This window comes from Macaca nemestrina, chromosome 8 (assembly GCF_043159975.1).
Source record: "Macaca nemestrina isolate mMacNem1 chromosome 8, mMacNem.hap1, whole genome shotgun sequence".
Classification (NCBI taxonomy): Eukaryota; Metazoa; Chordata; class Mammalia; order Primates; family Cercopithecidae; genus Macaca; species Macaca nemestrina.
The window spans coordinates 36,221,630-36,244,350 of NC_092132.1; the positions used below are offsets into that span (position 1 = coordinate 36,221,630).

The window sequence follows — 22,721 nt, forward strand, 5'->3', positions numbered from 1 at the left end:
TAGCCTAGTTGATTTTTGAATTTTCTGTTCCAATGAAAGCACTTAATGTTGTACACGTCCTTCTAAGCACTACTGTAACTGCATTCTCTAAATTTTTAGCCTACCTTAATTCCATAGGGATTGATTTGATTCGATGCTGGGCTTCAGTCTTTTACATGGCTGATTTATTCCATGTTTATTCTTACACCTAAGGTAAAACTTTTCATTTATCTCAACTGAAAGCCTAGGATGTTTACCAGGGCTTCTCCTACTGTGTGGACTCTGAAGTCTAATTTTTGACTCCCAAGCACTTTAATACCCCAAACTCAGCTTTTTAGCCCCTTATTTGCTGCTTTCCGCTTGTCTTTTTCAACTCAGTTTAAAAATCAGTAAATGGTCTTTGGAAAGCAACATAGCATTTGCTATATTGAAGTTTGACCCTTTTCTCTGCAATTTCCTTTTCTCTCTAATCTTGTCCTGTGAAGCACTGGTGATCTTGATAGTCCTGAACTTTTAATTTTTTCTGCTTCTAAAGTATGGATAATTGGAAGGTGAAGGGAAGGAGAAATCTATAGGGTACTTTCTCTATTCTGTTGGATATAAATATCTCCTTGAGACACTGTGCAGAATGGCATCAACTAACCAGGAGGTTGCTGGTGGTGCCGTTACAACCAGTCACAGCAACCATAATTGTTCCCATTGATATTTAGACTACAGGCAACAGCCACAACTAGGCGGTTCCATATTCCAGCTGGGACATGGACACATGTTGAGGATGTAGATCTTCTAGAACTTCCATCCATTTAGTTTCAGATTCTCTCAGTTCATTTCATTAAATGTTTAATAACATGAGAATTAACATAACTCTGTATCTTAGCAAACTAGATGTTTACACATTTGGTCAGTTGTAGAATTGTATTTCTGCTATATGCAGATATTGTATAATTTATTGCTTAATTATTGTGATCCTGTTACTTTGTGAGGTATATAAGACCAGACAGTGACCCTTGCATTGAAGCAAGGGAACATTTAAAAATTGCTTTTATGAATTTATTTATGTCTAGTTTAGGCTTATTAACAATATTTCAGTATTTCTGTTTGGGTAGATATTTTTGTGTTTGTGTGTGTATTTTAGTGGTTCTAGAGGTTACATCTTTGACTTATCACCAACTGTCTTTAAAAACTGTATCACTTCATCTATAATTTAAGAAATTTATATTTTCTTCTCTTCTGTTCTTTGTATTATTGTCTTACATTTTATATTCCATTAAAATTAATAATACATTGCTATTTTAGCTATAGTCAGTAATTCTCTTTTAAAAGAGATTAAAAATGTGAAATAAAGGTTTTTCATTTAATCTTATATTTGCCTTTTCATCTATTCTATATTCCTTTGTGTTGATTGACATTTTCATCTGATGTTATTTTTTTCTGGCTGGAGAGTTTCTTTTAGCATTTTTTTCTAGTGTGGATTTGCTGGTGATAAATTCTCTCGGCTTTTTTCTGCAAAAATATTTGTCTTTTCTTCCCTTTTCTAAAGTTATTTTTGTTATGTATATAGTTCAGCGTTGACAGGTTTTTTTTGTTTGTTTGTTTGTTTTTAATCTTACACCTTCAAATATACACCATTGTATTCTGGCCTACGTAGTTTCTGATGAGAAGTCAGCTGTCTTTTACATCTTTATTCCTCTGTAAATAATGTATCTTTTCCTCCCCTGTCTGCTTTTAGGAATTTGTTTATTACTGCTTTTCAGAAATTTACTTATAATGTGACTTACTGTGGTTTTTGATTTTTAAAAAAAATATTTGTTGTGCTTGGAGTTCTTTGACATTCTAAAGTGTTGGCCATTACTTACTCACAATTTTTTCCCCATTCTTCTTGCCCTCCTCCAGTTACCCATATGCTAGACCATTTGATATTGTTCCACAGATCACTGAGTTTCTCTGTTTTTATGTTTTGTCTTTGTGCTTCATTTTGTAGTCACTATTGCTATTTTTCAAGCTCACTGGTCTTTTGTCCTGCAGTGTCTAATCAGCTGTCTGTCATATCTGCTTTGTTTTTCATTTCAGATTTGTGTTTTTATATCTAGAAGTTCAGTATGGTTCTTTTCTTTCATCTCTCACTTTCTCAAGTTTATGTTTTCCTTTACGTCTTTGAGTATATGGAGCATGTTTATAATACGTGTTTTCATATCCTTTTCTGCTGACTTCGTCATTCTGTTATTTCTGTTTGTGTGATTATGATTTTATTGGTCATGGGTTTGCAATTCATTTTTAATTACTGCTGTAACCTTAACATTTTTAAAGATGAAGAAACCCATTCCCTTGTTTATTTGTTTTACTTATTTGTTTTACTTATTTACTTATTTTACTTTCTGGATTAAGAATCCAAATCCAGATAAAGAAAAACCACCTTGCAATGCTCAAGAGTTAGAAGAATGTGATATTTTCTTTGAAGAGAGCTCCAGTTTGTGCAGATTTGATGGCAATACATTAAAAACTACTCATGTGGTAAGTTACTGTTATTAATATTTTTATAAAATTTTGTCAGTAGTTAACTCAGATGATGATTGGCCTGTATATGTTTTTCAAAGATACTTGATTAGCAGTTATTGGCTTTGATAAGTCTCATCACTCTGTCAAGTAGCATCTTTTCATACACTCAGTAAAACAGTGTTGTATAGTTTTGGTACCACTTTATATTGATATCTTTCAATTTGCGCTTTTCTGGATGGGTTTTTCATATATAATTGTGACCCTATAATGTATAATAACTTCACGGTTTTTTTTTTCATTCAACATTATGAACTTAAGCGTTTCCTCATGTTATTTAAATGTCTGGTTTAATGGTTGGATTATACTATGATGTTGGTCATGTCTGCATGTAGTGATTCTACCCATTACAATAAGTAATAGCTTTTTAAAAATACATTATGATGATGCTATTTTTTAAAATCTCTGCCTTTTCTATTTCCAGGGAAATGTATCTAATAAGTTACAGAATTCAAATTAATGAATCATAAGCCTCTGACAAATTGATTACTACTTATATTTTTATTAGTAATGATTGCAGTTATTGCCTGATTCACTGCATCTTCACCTTCATTTTTTGTTTGATCATTACTAATTGGTGTGCAGAATAAACTTGTGCCAATTTTTTTTTTAACTGTCAACTATTTCATGTAATAACTATTTCTTTTGTGAAGAAGTTTTTATTTGTCTTAGTGTTTCTTACCAATTTGTATGATGTGTTTTAAATTTGAATAATGCTTCTATATCAAGTGAGTTAATTTTTTTCTTCTTTTTCTATTTTGGAATATTTTTATTCAGCTCATTAATTCATCTGGAATTTGTTTTTCCTTTTCTCTCTTGTGTGCCATATATATATTTCACACCCTGCCCCCCCTAAAAAAAATTTACACTGTGTTTACAAGCTTTGACAGATTTGTATTAAGATACTGAAGAAGACTGCCTGGAGTGACTTGATGCAGTAGATGTAGATTTTTTTTTTTTTTTTTTTTTTTTTTAATTTAGAACCTTATTAGACCTTCCTTCTTAGGGGAATCCTTAACCATTAGTTATTACTACTAAGTGTGTGTTTCATGGAGTTGTTTCTGTGAGCAGGGTGTCTCAGCCAATTGGTGGCTAACTTAGAGCTGTGCATATAGAAATTAGTGTTATTACTGAAACCAGAAGGAAATTTGGGAGACTCATTCCAAGCAAAAGCAACAGAGGAGATTGAGAGCAACTTGGTCTTTTGTTTCTGTTTTTAGACTTGTTAGTCTTTGATATAGGTTTCAAAGGCTCTGTTTTCAAGAAAACCCTGAAAAATTTCTGCCAAGTTTGCCCTGATGTTTCTTTGTTATGTAGAGGTTTGGGGGAAAGTGTATTCTACCAGAATTCATGTAACCGAAGTTAAAAGTGTCATGGGAAGCTGGTTTACCAGGTCTGAGTTCTGGCCCAACATCTTACTGACTGAAAGGAAACATAACTGTTCTTCTCACTCGCTGTCCCTTCCTGGTATTTTTGAATACTTACCAGCTTTCTTTAATGGCTGAATGTTAATTAGTACTCAAAGAAGTTGTAAAATGAGCATTTCTAGTTATACCTATGTGGATAAACGAGGTGGAATGGCATAGGACCAATGGCTAGGCAGAAGTACCATTTGAAGCTGTATCAAAATTAAATATTTGCTTTTACAATTAATTTCTATCTCTGCATTGCTCTCTTCCTTACCATGCTTTAACACTAGTAAGTTCTAAAAAGCACATGGATGACATTTTACCAGTGTCCTCAACACCTACCAAATGTTCTGATTCATGATAGTTGCTTAATATATTTCTTTAGAATTATCTTTTAGTGACAGTCATTAAATTAAAAAAAATTGTTTTAGGTCCATCTTGGATCTCAAGAAATGACTGTCTTTCATTTTCTTCCTTCCTCCTCAATTAATCTTCTAATTGAAGAGTAAGCAGTATTCTTAGTCAGATTATTATATCCAGGCTGGGTACTGGTCAAAACCCCAGATTATCAGAGCTGTTTCAAGTTTTTAGGAGTTTTACTTCCTAGCTGTTGTTTAGTTTTGACATAATCTTATAGATGATTCCCTGAATTGTGATAAATAAGAGCCATCTCATAGCTACTCTTCTCTTTGTTACCTTGGGTTAAATTTTAGAGAACCAGTTTCAGGCGTGACTGATAGAAGCCTCTTGAATCTGACTAACTGGAGATTATTTGTTCTAATAATGAAGAATCTGGTTGTTCTTCTTAACGTTATACTTTTAGGTGCTGTAACTCTTAGATACTGTTTTCTGCCAAACTTTTACAGGGAAGGCAGCTGTATCTTAGGTGTCATAAAATGCTGTGGTTTAAACTTAGCTTCCCTGAAAATTTCAGTTCATCTTAGTACTCCTAAATAGTGTTGATCAGTAGTTTAATGATGGTCACTGAGATACTCCCAGTTAATGATACCTTTCTTCATTTCTTATGTTTGAGTATATTAATTAAAACCAAAGAATGGCAAAATAAAAGCATTATTACTGATACATTACAGTACAAAAGCTTAGTGGATCTACGTACTAAGTCCTAGAATTTAGCAGATTTACCTATAGTCACAGGCAATGTTAAATCAGCTCTGGCTGCCCCTAGAGGGACAGTTGAAAACTCTTGTTTCCTGAGGCCTCTAGCTCCTTATATGAAAAAGTGATAGAACTGAGAAGAATATACCGATTTTTCTTACATTTACCGATCAAATGTGACTTCACTCCTCAGGAATTTATAAAAGCTAGAATGTTATAGCAGTGGATCTTCTCAGTGTCGTAGATCAAGAGTGGGGAAGAAGTCTAATATATAATAAACAGGGACAATCTTTCCAACTTCAGAGAAATTCCATATTTCATCTTCTTCATTTTACGGATTTATTAAGACAAACTGAGATAGATGGAGTTTATATGGGATCAAAGAGAGAGTCAGTAGTGGAAACTAGATCTCTTGGGCTGCCAGTATGCTTTCCATAATTTTCCCTAAACCAACAGGATCATAAATTTCTCTTTGGGGATCCTAAGCTACTACAGTTCGTCCTTCCTTCTGAATAAATACAGTTAGTCTTACTTCTGTGTTCCTAAGGAATGTGAACAATAGATTTCTGTGCTAAGCAGTTTCTATCCTCAGAAACTTAAGAAATAAACAAACAATCCTTCATTGTACCATAGCTTTTATTTGATGAGACGTTTCCAGCATTTTGTACATACCTTTTTAACTAATCACATTTCAAAGTTTAATTGCTGGTTTAACTTCAATTAGTGTATAATTAAACTAAAGATTCTTATCTTTGTTTCAGTTGGATTTGAAACCAAACTTTCTTTTTATAATTATAAGCCCTTTATGGTAGAACAATTTTTATTCCTTTGGGTATACACACAATAATGGGATTGCTGGGTCAAATGATAATTCTGCTCTGAGTTCTTTGAGAAATCTCCAAACTACTTTCCACAATTGCTAACTAATTTACATTCCCATTAGCAGTATATAAGCATTCTCTTTTCTCCCCCATGTCACCAGCATCTGTTTTTTTTTTTTACTTTTTAATAATGGCCATTCTGACTCATGTGAGATCCTAAACACTGAATACATATGGACACACAAATGAAAACAACAGACACCAGAGCCTACTTGAGGGTGGAGGGATGAGGATGAGGATTGAAAAACTACCTGTTGGGAACTATGCTTATTACCTGGTTGGCGAAATAATCTATACACCAAACCCCCATGACACGCAATTTACCTGTGTAGCAAACTTGCACATGTACCCCGAACATAAAAGTTAAAAATTATAAGTATTTTGATTTTTATATTATTAATTTTATATAGAAAAAAATGCAGTGAAGTAAAAATGCATAAACATATATGTAGAATGGATACTCATGCAATGCTTGAAATTTGAAATTACCTTACATGGGAAGGTTAGTATATTCCCTAAGAGTTTTAGAAAATAATGCTATAATAAAAAGGTCAGAACTCTATGTTTTAAATGACAAATATCCCAAAATATGTTTCCTTTAAAGACATGGACATTAGGGTTAGAATTGCCATTTGGAAAATAAAATGTTAAATAAATAAATGAAGCAGCACAATAAAAGAAATATTAAATATCAGAACTGAATATTTAATATTTCTCTGAAATATTAAATTGGTCACTAAAGTGTAAAGTGCAAATCAGAATTCAGATAGAATTGAAGATGAATTATTTTTACTTCTATCTAAGAGCTGTCAAAATGTTAGCCTCTGGCCATATGGTGACTATTGAGCAATTGAAATGTGGCTAGTCTGAATTGAAATGTGCTATAAATGTAAAATACACAACCAGATTTTGAAAATATGAAATACATAAAACATAAAATATTACTAATTAATTTTTATGTTGAAATGATAATCATTTGGATATGTTTGGTTAAATAAAATACATTATTCAAGTTAATTTATCCAGTTTCTTTTTATGCTTAAATATGGCTCCTAGAAAATTTAAAATTATGTATGTGGCTCCCATTTTATTTCTGTTGGACAACACTGATCTGTAGTAATCAAATTATATAGACTTGAATGACCAGAAGGTGATAGGATATTTTTAAGTATTAGATTATGGTGAATTTCTTAGATCGGATTCATCTATTGCTTAAGACAGGGGTCCCAGCCACCCAGGCCACGGACCTTATAGGTCCCTGGCCTGTTAGGAACCTGGTCGCACAGCAGGAGGTGAGCAGTGGATGAGCTCTGCATCCTGTCAGATCAGCAGCAGCCTTAGATTCTCATAGTAGTGCTATTGTGAACTGTGCATGCAAAGGATCTAGGTTATGCAGTCCTTATGAGACTAATGCCCGATGATCTGAGGTTTCATCCTGGAACGCCCACACACCCCCGCCTTTGTCCGTGAAAAAATTGTCTTCATGAAACGAGTCCCTGGTGCCAAAAAAGTTGGGGACCACTGGCTTAAGATATAAAATTGAAGCACCTGAAAGAATATTTGTAACTTTTAAATAAACTCATCAAGACAGGAAGAAAAAGAGTTACAAACAGAAAATAATTAAGTTAATGTCATTATGAAAGGAAGTAGGAAAAGCAAGTGCGTATATTATTAATCCTTTCAAGAGGATATTAAGGATAGAATCAGAAGTTATTAGAGCATTTATAATAGTGTAAATAGTTATAATAGTTTAAAAAACGTTTAAAAAGTTCCTAAACCAGTGGTTTTTGGTCTCAGGACCCCTTTACATTCTTTTTTTTCCCTCCATATTTTATTAAACTATTTGGAAATGGAAATTTTAAATTATTATAAAAAACAGAATTATCCATTACAAAAAAAGTCATTCAAAGTAATGAATAATCAAGTAATTTCATGTAAACGGCATTTTTATGAAACAAAATTGTTTAATTACAAACAGTTCATTTGTAATTAAAATTAGTATGTTAGAGGATTTGACATTTATTTTTTAATCAGGTTAAACTTTGTCCTTGCAGTTATGTTTGACTGATTAATTAGTATTCTTAGCAAGCCTTTTAACCACCCATTGGGTTTACTTTGCCTGCCCTTACCTCCTTCAGCTTTTTGGTGTACTTAGTTTTTATAGTTGGATTATATTTATCAAAATGTATCATATTAAAAATTAAGAAATTTTAAAAATATTCATTTAAAAATAATAACCTATTGTTAACATAAATAATATTTTCTAATGAAAATTAGGACATTTTCCGGAATAATAAAAAAAAGGAATGTCATTGTTTTACAGTTTTGCAGATCTCTCTAATGTCTGCATTAATATAGTTGAATCTTTATATCTGCTTCTGCATTCAATCTCTCGCGATATACTGCGGTTGAAATATATTCAGATTCCTATAGATATATAATTGGAAAGAGAAGGGTATTTAATTAACATTTGTAGTTAATGGTGAGTTTTTTCCTTTGATATTACACCAAAATTTGACGTGCCCATTTCTTAAATATTAGTTGCAATGTAAACTTTTCATGCTCTGTTACTTTAAAATCAGTTGGTTTTTGAGACACTTTGAATGGATGTTTTACGCATGACGACAATTTGGAAATATTGCTTCTCTGAGTTATGCAGACTTTCCAAATGCTAATCTATTTCATTATTCAGTGTAAACCGATACACACATAAGTGTTTGTTAATATACCACTAATCTCACCAGAAGAGTGTTTTAAGGATTGGCAGGCTGTCATCCTCATGGTGATAAATATGAGTTCTTCAAAATTCTAAGTTTTGTTCAAAAGCTGAAATTTTATCATTGGCAACAAATACTTTTGGGTGTTCTCCTTGAAGTGATAGACTTCAGTCATTTACTTTGGGAAAATGTTTGCCAAATCTCAATTCAGAATAGCCATAGTTTGTCAACTGTTGTTTCAGGTGAAAATACTGTTCCATGAAAAAATGGCCATTTCAGTGTTTGCAACTCAAACGATTCCCACGTGCTTTTCCTTGAGACAACCATGGTACTTTAGTATGCAGCAGAACTGCTTTATGTGTGCTTCCCATTTAATCATGCAGAATACTAAAAAGACATGTACTCAAGAGTCAAGATTTAATAAAATTAATCATTTTTCTTTCTCAAGGACATTTTAAAGTGAAACTGGCCTTTTCTTTACAGTGAGTAGCAACTTCAGGTAATTACTAGTATCTGGTGCTATTATTTGCAATAATTGATGCTATCACTCCAGCAATTTTACCTACTTTTTCTTTTGTACCATCCATACAAATTTAAAAATAGGGAGAAAGCAATTTACATCCTAGTATTATTATGAAAATAGTTTTAAGTCTATGGACCCCCTGAAGGTATCTCCCAGCACCCCCCTCCCCAACCCAATAGGGTTCTTCTGCATATCATACTTTGAAAGTAGCTTGTCTAAAAGAGATTGTGTGTATATACCATTCACACAATAACAGCACTAATTCTTAGAAAGTTACTTAAGAACTGTGAAGGTTCTGAGATTTTACCACATTTACAGGCTAACAAGTTAACCTGCCAGTTTAATGGATGCTGGTAGGAGACAGGAAATTACTGGATTGGAGACTCTATTACTTTGCACAGTAAACAGCATAAGCATTAGTATATTTGCACCAATTTCTCAAGTCTAAAATTCCCACTGGACAGAACAGATGGGTCCAGATGGATTCCCACCTACATCAGTAGGTTGTATTACAGGAGAGAAAACTTGAGCTTAGGGAACTTCAGTCTACTATAATGATCAGTTAGCATGTCTACCTGCTTATTGTCATAAACATTTTGCCTATAGTACTGGAGGGAGACACTCTATCTTCTAAGGCTATTCATTATGCAAACATCCGTGTGTGAACAAAATTCTTTGAAAAGGAATTTGGAGGAAAGAGACTATTCCAGCGAACAGTTTGCAGACTGAGGAGATGTAGCCTTAGGCAGCTTTCAGTGTAAAATGAAGGTGTGTTCTAGAGAACAAAGAGAGGTTCAGTGTTTCTTTTCTTTGAGACAGAGTCTCACTCTGTCCCCCGAGCTGGAGTGCATTGGCATGATCTCGGCTCACTGCAACCTTTGACTCCCGTGTTCAAGCGATTCTCCTGCCTCAGCCTCCCGAGTAGCTGCGATTACAGGTGCCCACCACTATGCCCAGCTAATTTTTTGTATTTTTAGTAGGGACAAGATTTCACCATGTTGGCCAGGCTGGTCCCAAACTCTTGACCTCGTGATTCGCCCACCTTGGCCTCCCAAAGTCCTGGGATTACAGGCATGAGCCACCGCACCTGGCCGGGTTCAGGTTTTATAGCAAAAGTTCCTGCCCAGGTTCCCAAGCAGATCTGTTTATGCAAATGAATGAATGGCAGCTTAGTTCTGATCCGTCAGCACAGCTGAGCCCCTTGGTCAATATAGCTGAGCAATGATTGATTGATTTACTTTGGAAAAATGTTTGCCAAATACCCAATTCTGAATAACCATAGTTTGAGCTGAATAACCACAGCTGAGCCCTGATTGACTGGGACAGGTGAACTCTGATTGGTTGGTTTTCAAGCATAAAACCAGAAGTCTCTGTCAATTGTTTCTTTCTAATAGTGAATGATGGGTGAGGGGATTCTGGCTGCAGTTTATTTTGGCACCAACAATAGGAACTGGTTTGGCTTGGTTGTAGAAAAGGAGGTCTTGTCATACTTTTACAAAGTCTTTCTGAGAACACAATAGGTGACCACTTCCTCACCCAGCCATGGCTGCCTGCTTCTGTTTTAACTTTGAGCACTTCAGCCATGGGAGTCCATTTGTCTATCAACTGGGGGCATTAACATTTGGAAAGGTAGTAGAGAGTAAAGAGCAGTCAGTATGTCTGCTTTCAAAACATACAGAAGTTAAAGAGACATGCAGAATTAACTTACAACAATACGAAGTAAAACCACATATAAAGGTATTTGAATTTTCTTTTTCTTGGTAGATTCCTTTAGCCCATAGAGAGTGGCGGAAGTGAGTAGTCTATTTTCTTGCCCTTATATTTTGATAACTGAAAAAAGTTTTTACTGTAAAGATACTTGTTGCAGCAGTAATTGCTGTTCATAATACCATGTAATGCAGTGCTCCATACCTGTGTGTGTATGTGCACTAGTATAGATGTGTATGTATAGGTATATATTATACTTCTTTATGGTATGTACTAGCCCTCACTCATATATAGTGAGGCCCTATGAGTCCTGAGGGCCTATGAGTCCTATTTGAAGAAAATTTACATTTAGAAAAATAATTAAACCATGTAAATTATGTTGGTATGAAGGCATCATTTTAATAAAATTTAAGTAGAAGTCTTTTATAAAAAATACATATTGCTTAAATAGCATTAATGTAAATCAAAATAAACAATCCATGTTTTTGTGTTTTATGTTTTCTAGATCTCATCTCCTAACTACTTCTCCTTATGCCTTTTTCCTCTTGCCCAAGAGAGCTGTCCTAAATGTCTAATATTTCATTGTTAATATTTATTACTGATATGTTTAACAGTCATTGTTAATTACATTGGGTATTCTTTTGTGACTTTTTTTCTTTAAGTTCGTGAGGGTCAACCACATTGTCATGTATAGCTGAGTTTCGTTTGTTTTGACCCTTACATAGTTTTCATCATGTATATATATGTAATGTATTCATTCTAGTGTGGATTTTTCATTTTCTTGATCTAGCAGTGCTAATGTTAACCTTTTTGAAACTTTCACCTTGTCCTTGTGTAATTTTTAGGTCTATAACAATACTGTAGGTTCAATTTATAGCCTACTGTTTAAAAATTAATATTGCCATAAGCATTTTACCTATTGGTCCATATTTTTGAAATACTAATATGCTGCATGCTGTCATATAGGCTTATACCACAATTTAATCAATTATCTAATAAATTTGTTTCCCCTAGATTTTAAAAAATATAAATATAATCATTTAAAATACCCCTCTCCATGTATTTTTTTCATTATCTTAGAGTCTTGGGCTTGGATTAAAGTGCTTTACAAATATTGCAGAAGTTACCTGTCACCACTTTTAATGTAACCATGCCAACATTGAGCAAATAAATGTATACGGTGCTTACATTCAATTTTGGAGACTATTGGTAATCAAGACAGTCTCTACTTTTAAAACATACAGTCAAGTGGGGAGCAAGCATGTAAATAAGTATTTATAACAATAATTATAGTGTACGAAAGTGAGGAAAGAGAGTTGTATCAAACAAATATTGCAGTTTATGTGATATCCCAGAGATGATGGTTCTTTTGAAGAATCAGCACTAATTTGGCATTGCTGGAGTATAGAGTCTCAAAGAGACGTGTGTGTGTATGTGTGTGTGTGTGTGTGTGTAGAAATACTACTTAATACTATTTCCAACTTAATGGTTATGAATTGATATCTGAGATATGTGAATTATACATTGAGTTTCTTTGACTCATATTGCAGTTGATTTCTTTATGCTTGTTTTAAATTCTGTTTGCTCCTGTTGTACCCATTATCTATTTTTTAGCTGTTTGAATAACATATGGGCCAGGCACAGTGGCTCATGCCAATAATCCCAGACTTTAGGGGGCCAAGGCTGGAGGATCACTTGAGGCCAGGAGGTCAGAACCAGCCTGGGCAACATAGTGAGACTCCACCCCCACCTCTTGTCTACAAAAAAAATTTGCCAGGCGTGGTGGTGCAAACATTTAGTCCCAGCTACTCGGGGGCCTGAGGCCCGAAGATCTCTTGAGCCCAGGAGTTGGAGGTTCCAGTGAGCTATAATGGTGCCTGCACTCCAGCCTAAGCAACCTATAACAGTGAGACCTTCTCTCGAATAAAAGAAAAAATAGCATATGATTTGATTTTGGGTCATAATTGTTGTGGACATTTCACTTTGACTGTTTTTGGTTAATATTGCTTACTTTTTCTCACTTTAATGACAGCTTAAGTGTTTATATCTTTGAGTAATGTTTATATATTTGCCTTCTTGCACTTAGATTATTGCCCTCATAAAAATCTGATAAATATTCATACTGTTTTTTGATATTTTTATTGTGTCCTAATCTTTTGTGTGACTCTTTGAGGTTTACTTTTTAGTATATGGAAAAATCTTTTGAATAGTAAACTATTAAAAGTATGAATTAGCAAGTACTTGATTTGCCCAGAAGAAACTTATTAAATAAGGTAAATTTGTATTGCCCCTATTTTCGAGAAAGTGAAACTTATGAAAATCTTTAAAAAAAAGAAGATGGTGATATTTAGTTTATATCAAAACAGAAATTAAAGTACATTATGCTTTAATTAAAGTACTACTACCAAATCAGTGAGAAGGTACTTTCTTCTGGAAAAGAGTTAGCAATAACCAGGGCACTATTCAGGCAGCTGTCAGCCATCTTCCCAGTACTGAACCTGCCTTTCCAGCTCCTCATTAATAGGCCATGAAGTAAAGGACATTTATTGCCTTATTAACCAGATAATCCCATAGACACATCTTTAATGTTGTTAATCAACCTATAAGGCTCTCATTTTTCTCCTCCAGAGAGCCCTTTCTCTGTCAGCATTCCATCTTCTTCCCCAGAATGACAGTGGGTCTGAGATTTTTAGCCTATTTGCAAGCTAACAAGTTAGCCTATCACAGTTTCATAGATGCTGATAAAAAGACATGAGACTCCTGTGTCAGGCACAAAGGATAGTTTATCACTGACAGCAGTATCATTAACCCAGAGTATCAGCATTTGGACCACTTCCCTGATCCTCAATTTTCACGGGGAAATATGGAGATGACCAGTAAGCCTTCCTGTACTTTGCTTAGAAGAGACATTATTCTACTGAACTTTAAACAAATCTGCCTTTTACTTTAGAAAGAGATACTGTATCTTCTTAGGTTATTTGCATTATTTGCTTTACAGACATCCTTGAAATAGTAGTCCAGAATATATTTCGTGCCTCTGCTTCAAAGATATGCAGAAAATGTATTTAGGATAATTGTCTCCCAACACCTTAAAGTTCAGGTATCACAGTAATGCTGACCTCATAATGAGTGTAGTTTTATTGGAGAATTTTAGTTTCTTTCAGGATTGTGAGAGTATAATGAATAATGTTGTTAATTATTGGTTGCCAGTTATTATTATCTATGATGGACTTGTTTGCAGAAGTCTTCAATTCCTTTTTTGCCTTTCATTCTCCTCTGAAAAGATGTAATTGTAGTTACAAATCTTGTATTTTTTGATTCTTAAAATTCTGTACAGTGTCAAGCCCTCAGTGCACTAGAATTCAGTTCGTTCCTTGGAGATAGCAATGAAATGCTTTCTTAACTGATACTTGTTTTTTTCTTAGAATCTGTGTTCATACATACTGAGCCTTTCTCCAGGAATATACTCTTCCTAGAAGCTTTTGTTTTAGCTAGGATATTTAATTATTTTCCTTCTAGAATCTTAAAGGGCAAAGCCAATTTTTACCAGCTATCATAAATTACTATCCCAGTTGGAAGAATTTTTATCAACATACAACTTTTCTTTCTTCCCCAACCTTTTCCTAGGGAGACTGCCCATCACACACTAGATGAGATGAAGTCTCTATGTTCCTGTCTGGAGGGATTGATAGATAGTTGATAATAAATACAGTTTGTTTATTATTATCATTTGCTATACATTTTGTGGATTTGGCAGTAATATAAATAGTAAACCTGACACATGAATACAGTTACCTTATTTGTGACAAGAGTGGCATAGCAGTGCAGTGGGAAAAGGATGGTCTTTTCAACAAATGGCACTGCATCTGTTAGATATCTGTAAGGGAAAAAAAGTATTTTGACTTTTACATCACACCATATGCAAAAATCAGTTACACATGGGCTGCATATGAAATAATAAACTATGATAATAAACATGAAATAATAAACTAATAAAGCTTTTAGAGGGAAACACAAAGTCATCTTTGTGGCCTTGGAGTAGGCAAAGATTACTTGATTAGGACATGTAAAAACACTAACTCCAAAAAAAGAAAGTGAGCAATTGGATCAAATTTAACATCTGTTTTTCAAAAATATGTCATTATGAGAGTAAAACAGAAGCTACAGAGAGGGGAATGAATTTGTAATACATGTATTTGACAAATGATTCATTATCTGCAAGACCCAGTGGGCCAGGTACCTGTTTTTATAAATAAAGTTTTATTAGAACTCAGTCATAGACATGTATTTATATGCTCTCTATAGCTACTTACAGACTACAACAATAGAGTTTAATAATTTTAACAAAGACTATGACCTTTAAGCCTGAAATATTTACTGTCTGACCCCTTAAGTTTGCTGATTCCTTCTGTAGATAGTACTATACTGGCTTGATTACTGTAGCGTTACAGGGAGTTTCCTTTCAGATGGTATTAGTCTTGATTTTTGTTTTCCTAAATAGGTTTAATTCTTGCAAAAACTTTACAATCAGCTTTTTAATTTGCACAAAAATGTCTATGGGGCTTTTAATTGGAATTGTGTTGGATCTGCACCTCAACTTAAGGAGAATTGATACTTCAATGATAATTGAATCTTCTGATCCATAAACATTGTCTCTTCATTTATTTAGATTTTCCTTAATGTGTCCTCGCAGCCTTTTGAAGTGAAGTCATATTTATCCCAATATTTTGTATTTTGGGATTCTAATATAATGAGTATTTTTTAAATTTCCAGTTTATTTTATGTATTATGTAGCAACAGTGTTACTTGACTTTATATTGTAACTTCAATAAATTATCTTTTTCCAGTTACTTTTTTGTAGATACTCCAAGATTTCAACGTACAGGGTAATATCTGCGAATAAAGACAGTATAACTTCTTATTTTCCAATCTGCATACCTTTTATTTCTTTTTCTTACTAGCTAGGATATTAGATGCAATGCAGATGTCATTGGTGAGAATAGGAATTCTTGTCCTGTTCATAATCTTAGGAAGAAAGATTGAGTAGTTTATCATTAAATATGACATTAGCTCTGGAGTTGTTTCTCCCGGCCCGCGGGATAGTCGAAGCAGGTCCTGGAAGAGGGGGTGGGAATTTGGGGAACAAGAGATACGAGAAATGGAGACAAGACAGTGCTCTGATCAAGTCTACTTTAATGGCGGTAATGCAGTGCCTTATATACACTTGGAGGGAAAGGGGTTGGGCCAGAGGCAGAGATGATCTCATCGCAGAGGGCGTGACCAAGTAGGTATTGGTTTCTCTGGTCGAACGTCATGTTGCACCTGCGCTGTCAGGTAGTAATTTTCGCGGGCGCGGGAAAAATAGGTGAAGAAGAAGCAGGAAGAGCACCATCTTTTATGAGGTATTAATACAGGGAAAAAGGCAAAGATAGGGAGAAGGTGTGGGGTGGAAACGAACATAGCTCAGGCGTCTTCAATCGTCAGCTACTACTCGCTATGGCCGGGGCGTGCAGCTCCGGACAGGTCCCCCTTTTATTTATTTTATGATGAGAAAACGACCCCTCGGGAACTGCGCCTGTCTTAGGTTGGGTCAACTCATCCCCACCTTCTAGGCCCGTCATGGGATAAGGCAGCAGCAAGGGCGGCCCTCCTGTCTTAGGCTCCGATGGAGATAGTGTCCTCTTACCCGTCATTGACTGTCCAGTTCAGCACACAGGGGAGGTGGTCTTATTAAGGTAAATAAGACTCACCATTTTCAGTCATCTCAAGGCGATGATAATGGACCTGTATAGGTTTGGCCTGGAAGGCCTCGATTTGTTGTCTGACGAATGCCATAAGCTTATTAAAGATTATAGGCCTGAGAGTGAGAAAGAGTAGAAGAGTAAGTAAAGGACCAAGAAATGGCAGGAGATAGGGGAGAAGTCCATCGAGTCCAGTCCACAAGGGATTAGCGACCAGACCTTTTCTGCGCTCTTCTAGTTCTTCCTGTAAAGTCTTTATCTTATCTCTGACGATTCCGGATTTGTTGGCGTAAAAACAGCACTTTTCATTTCCATGACTGGTCTGGCATTAGGTAAGCTGTCTTGCCCGAGCAAGTCACCTGGGTGATTCTGTCTGACGGAGGTTCAGATACCTGTCCCCCTCTGCAATCACAAGGCTGGCCGTATTGTTTTCGTAATAATTCTCTTGCCTTACGAGGGTCACCAAAACCTGCATAGACTGTCACTATGTTATATAGAGCGATTATTCTCCAAAGGAATCTCATGTTAGGCTTCATTTTCTGAAAAACAAAAAGGAAAGAACTTCTCAGGGAGATTTATCTTCCCTGGACTGACAATGGTTATGATTTATTTGTCTTACCAATCTTTCAGGCAGCCATCTGGCTGCATCATTTTTTTTTGTGAGAAGATGCATACTGAGCCTCTTCCCCAAATTAAAACTGGATCGGGGCCATGCCATGAACCATCAAGTGGCCATTTTACCATTGCAAACTGTTTTTGAGATTCAGGATGCCAGAAACGATCAGCAGCCGATTTTCCATGACTGTCCAAATTTAAAAAATTAAGGATAAACAGGGCATGATTGAGTATGTTTCTAGGGGTACCCTTCACGGGGTACCAGCTCCCCCCTTTTAATTTTGTGATAACAGTTTTTAAAGACAGATGAGCTCTTTCTACTATACCTTGTCCTTGGGGATTGTAGGGAATACCTGTGGTATGTTTAATTTGTAGGGTATTACAGAATTGTAAAAAGGTTTTGGCTATATAACCAGGGCCATTGTCTGTTTTAATTTGTTTGGGTATTCCTAAAATAGAAAAGCAATGTAATAAATGAGCTATGACATGTTTGGTGGCCTCTCCTGTTTGGAGAGTTGCACTGATGAATCCACTATAGGTGTCTATGCATACATGGATATATTTTAGCTGACCGAATTCTAAGTGGTGAGTAACGTCCATTTGCCAAATTTCGTTGGGGATGAGTCCTCGGGGGTTAACTCCTATATAGGGAACAGGCAAATACGTTATGCAGTTGGCGCATTGTTTAACTATTTGTCGAGCTTGTTCTCTGGTAAGTTTAAACATGAGTCTTAAAGTTTGGGCGTTTAAATGATGTAAGGCATGTGCTTTTTGTGCTTGTTGCAAATTGTCTGTAGTGACTGTGGCTATGATTTTTGTTGCCGCGTCAGCTGTTGCGTTACCTTGTGTTAAAGGTCCCGGTAATCCTGAATGTGCTCTAATATGCCCAAGAAAAAAGGGAGTAGTCCTTTTTCGAATAAGTTGTTGACATTGTAAAAATAGGTCAGCTGTGTCTGAAATATGTTTAATTTGAGGCACGGTCTCTAAGAGGGGTATTGAATGAGCCAGATAGGTGCTGTCTGTGTAAATGTTAAGTGGCTGACAAGGAAAAGCTGATAGTGCTGCAATTATAGCTTGCAATTCGACCAGCTGAGCTGATGTATAAGTGGTCTGGAATTTAACGACTACATTATTATAAGTGTAAGCGGCAAGTCCTGTGGAAGATCCATCAGTGAAAATTAATAATGCGTCATTGAGAGGTTCTTTGCTGGTAATATGGGGAAACACAAACGCATGAAGTTTACAAAATTGAATAAGTTTGTTAGGTGGGTAATGGTTGTCAATCGCGCCAGTGTAAGAAGCGCAAGCAATTGGCCAGGCTTCCGTATTTGGTAATAGCCAATGAATGTGTGATTGAGTGTAGGGCTGTATAATGGTAGAGGGTTCTATTCCAAAGTATTTTCTACTGTTTTCTCTTCCCAAGATAATTAGATCAGCTATGGCATCATAATAAGGCAACAAAACCTTTTTAGGGGAGGAGGGCAGGTGTACCCACATAATGGGATTGTTCTGCCAAAATAGGCCAGTAGGGGTTATTGTTGTGTTAAAAATAAGGAATATTAATGGCTGAGAATAATCAATACTGGTAACAAATTGTGTTGCAATGGCATGTTCTACCTGTTGGAGTGCCATTAATGCTTCTTTAGTAATGGACCTGGGAGATTTTGGATTAGAGTCTCCTTTTAATATATGGAAAAGAGGTTTTAACTCTCCTGTAGTGAGTTTTAAGTACGGTCGAAGCCAATTTATGTCTCCCAGTAATTTTTGGAAATCATTTAAAGTTTTTAAATGATCACGACGTATAACGGCCTTTTGATTAATGATTTTGGGTCCATTAATTTGAAAACCAAGATAGGTGTATGGATCTTGTAATTGTACCTTTTCTGGGGCTATTTGTAGTCCAGCTGCTGCTAACTCTTGTTTGAGTTGAGCAAAGCACTGTAAGACTTGTTCGCCAATTTCTCCTGCTATTAAAATATCATCCATATAATGTATAATATACATTTGTGCCCACGTTTTTCTGACTGGCTCTATAGCAGCAGCTACATATTTTTGACACAAGGTAGGACTATTAGCCATACCCTGAGGTAAGACTTTCCATTGATAGCGCTTCATTGGTTGTTTAAAATTTGTAGATGGAAGACTAAAGGCAAATCTTTTTTGGTCAGCAGGATGAAGGGGAATTGTAAAAAAGCAATCTTTAAGGTCAATAACGATTTTAAAATATTTTTGAGGAATCGCAACCGGTGAAGGTAATCCTGGTTGTAAGGCACCCATAAGGATCATAGTGATATTTACTGCTCTTAAATCTTGTAAACGCAAAGCATGCCTACAAGACCAAAAACCTCATCACCTGGGTACATGGTAGATAAGTAAATAATGGTCTGCACCCCAGACGCAGCAAATCAGAAACTTGGAGGGCAGAGCTCTGCAAGCTGTGATTGAACAAGCCTCCCAAGTGAGTTTCATGCACACTGAAGGCTAAAACTCAATGAGAACCATTGTTTTAACCAATTAAAATACAATCTTCAGGTGGTTCATATACACTGCCAAAATTGAGAAAGCTTGAGAATCACTGAATAGTAATAATTATTTTCAGATGGTACTCGACAAATTTACAAAAACTGCAAACATGCAAGACCCGCCCAGCCATCCGCACATCCACTGGGATCCATTCCCATGATTACCCTCGAGGGAAATGAGACCCTCCTCCGTATCTTGCGGAGGCTTTGCAAGGTTAGAACGGGAGCCCACCTCCAAAATATGCTCTGTCTGAGCGACCGCAGCCATAACTTGCGGATCGACCTCCTTCCTATCTATTAAATCTCTAATGAGGTTCCAATAAGAGAAAACGGTCACAGGAATTTTCTCTGGCCCAAAAGTATTATAATAGTCCTGAAGACAATCCCCTACTCTACGCCATCTTTTGATATCAATAGTTCCTTCCTGTGGGAACCAAGGGCAAGTATCTTTTACAAAATCAAAAAATTTAAACAAGTCATTACCTTTAACCTTTACTCCTCGTATCTTTAAAGCCTCTTTTAATTGTCCTACATATATTTCATGCTGACTTAATTCTTGTCCCATTTCGGACGCCTCACTTACCTTCGATCCTGACGCGGCAGGTTCCCGCGGTGATCAGTTTAATTCCTTTTATCTTTGTTAGCGGTCGACCATCCTCCGGCGTCCTCTTCCTCACAGTGTCCCTCGTTTCCAGGTCCCTGTTCGGGCGCCACGTCTCCCGGCCCACGGGATAGTCGAAGCAGGTCCTGGAAGAGGGGGTGGGAATTTGGGGAATAAGAGATACGAGAAATGGAGACAAGACAGTGCTCTGATCAAGTCTACTTTAATGGCGGTAATGCAGTGCCTTATATACACTTGGAGGGAAAGGGGTTGGGCCAGAGGCAGAGATGATCTCATCGCAGAGGGCGTGACCAAGTAGGTATTGGTTTCTCTGGTCGAACGTCATGTTGCACCTGCGCTGTCAGGTAGTAATTTTCGCGGGCGCGGGAAAAATAGGTGAAGAAGAAGCAGGAAGAGCACCATCTTTTATGAGGTATTAATACAGGGAAAAAGGCAAAGATAGGGAGAAGGTGTGGGGTGGAAACGAACATAGCTCAGGCGTCTTCAATCGTCAGCTACTACTCGCTATGGCCGGGGCGTGCAGCTCCGGACAGTTGTTATTTAAGTAGGAGTCATGTTTCGTCTTAGCTTGCTGAGTTTTATTTTTTTGTCATGAAGAGGTGTTGAATTTTTAAGTGCTTAGTTATGGTGTGTCTTTAATCTCCTGTAATTTGGAATAGCAAGTTAACCAACATTTTTTAGTTTATTTTGTACCTTTTTTATAGATTATCTTTGAATTGGATTGTATATCCTCATCAGGTTCAGATGATGCATTTGTTTTGTCAGGAATACTACATAAAAGATGTTTCCCTTATAGTGTATCACATTAGGAGGAATTTGGTGTCATTTTTTTCCTACTCTTGTGGTGGAATATGTGATTATGTGGTGTCTACCAGGTTTCTATACTCTAAAGTTATCTTTCATTTTGAATTAATAAGTACTTTGTAGGAAGATCAAAGTAATCTTTTTAAAGGATTTAATAGATTATGTAATTTCTCTATTCTTGTTCTCCCTATAGTAGGCTTCCTATGTGTTACATTTAGGATAATTTTCAGTATCCTTACCATGGTCTACAAAGAGCCTTCCAAGTTTCTGCGACTCATTGTATGTGATACTTGTTTAATTGAGACTCAACACATGCACACACATCTGATGCAAAAGTTTCACAAAACAGTACTATCCTTATTGTATGAGATGTACTCTAATATTCTTCTGTGGTATTTTAATGAAATCAAATAGAAAATCCAGTTCTTGATCTTCCAACTTGATTTTGCTACCAGTATGGAGACATAGTTTAAAAGAACACTGCCATCCAGTCCTGATTATCTTATTTTTCACCATTTTTTCCTAGTTTGCTTTTCTGGATTGTGTTTTGCTTTGTGTTTTGAGACAAGTGTCACCAAGGCTGAAGTGCATGCTCACTGCAGCCTAGACCTCCCAGACTCAAGCAGTCCTCCTACTTCCAGCCTCCTGAGTAGCTGGGACCGCAGGCACATCCCACCACGCCTAGCTCATTTTTGGATTTTTTGTAGATATGGAGTCTCACTGTGTTGCCCAAGCTGGTGTCAAACTCCTGAACTTTCAAGTGATCTTTCCACTTCAACCTCCCAAGTGCTGGGATAACAGGTGTGAGTGACAGCATCCGGCAACTAGTTCACTTTTCTTTAGCTACACTGGCCATTATGCTGTTCCTCAAACCTAGTGAAACATGCTTTTCCCTTAGAATCTTTGCATTTATTATTATCTCTGCCTGAAATGTTCTACCTTTTCTCACTGTTTCTTTTATTCCTCTTGTTCTCTTTATTTACCTCTGCTCACATTGTCTTCTGTCCCCTATTAAAACACAACCATATTATCTATCTTCTCACCTGCTTTTTTTCTCTTTTTTCTGTATGGAACTTTCTATTTTCTTATATGTATCTGTGTATTTCTTCTATCTGGTAACATTTATATGTATCCTCCACTGGAGTAGTCAGTAAAATGTTATGATACATCATAGTTGAGACCTAATTTGATAATTTGCAAAAAAAAAAGAAAAATACCGGTTTTAAAAGATATTTCTAAGTAATAGTTATTGTGGCTTTTTAAAGTAGAAATTTAAGTGCATTTCCACCAATTGTATTTTATACCACTGAGCTAAGATCTGACGTCTTCCTATGCTTCAGTCTCTAGTCAAGGTAAAGAGATACTTAAGTATATAGGTAATTTAATGGGTGTTCAAACAAAAAAATGCAACCCAGGATTTTATAAGACTTCTTTTCCATATTTTTTTAGACATCAATTTTATACACAAAACACACAGAAAACTTATCTACACAGCTTAATTGACGAAACTAGACTATAAGCATATTTATAGT

General features: G+C 35.9%; 1 protein-coding gene and 2 long non-coding RNA genes across 3 annotated transcripts in view; 1 reads left to right on the plus strand and 2 right to left on the minus strand.

The window, feature by feature from the left end:
• Positions 1 to 22,721, plus strand: part of LOC105475975 (NudC domain containing 1) — a 96,903-nt gene that overhangs the window by 59,312 nt on the left and 14,870 nt on the right. Inside the window, exon 8 of the mRNA XM_011731524.3 lies at positions 2,365 to 2,490. Coding sequence (XP_011729826.2) covers positions 2,365 to 2,490 — 126 coding nt within the window. The remainder of the gene's footprint in view (positions 1 to 2,364; positions 2,491 to 22,721) is intronic.
• Positions 1 to 22,721, minus strand: part of LOC139355783 (uncharacterized) — a 32,933-nt gene that overhangs the window by 2,101 nt on the left and 8,111 nt on the right. Inside the window, exon 2 of the long non-coding RNA XR_011606829.1 lies at positions 14,681 to 14,762. This is a non-coding gene — a long non-coding RNA (uncharacterized lncRNA). The remainder of the gene's footprint in view (positions 1 to 14,680; positions 14,763 to 22,721) is intronic.
• LOC139355782 (uncharacterized) lies at positions 16,062 to 20,908 on the minus strand. The gene is made up of 2 exons (XR_011606828.1): positions 20,347 to 20,908; positions 16,062 to 17,165 (listed from the first exon to the last, which is right to left on the minus strand). It is a non-coding gene; the product is annotated as an uncharacterized lncRNA (long non-coding RNA).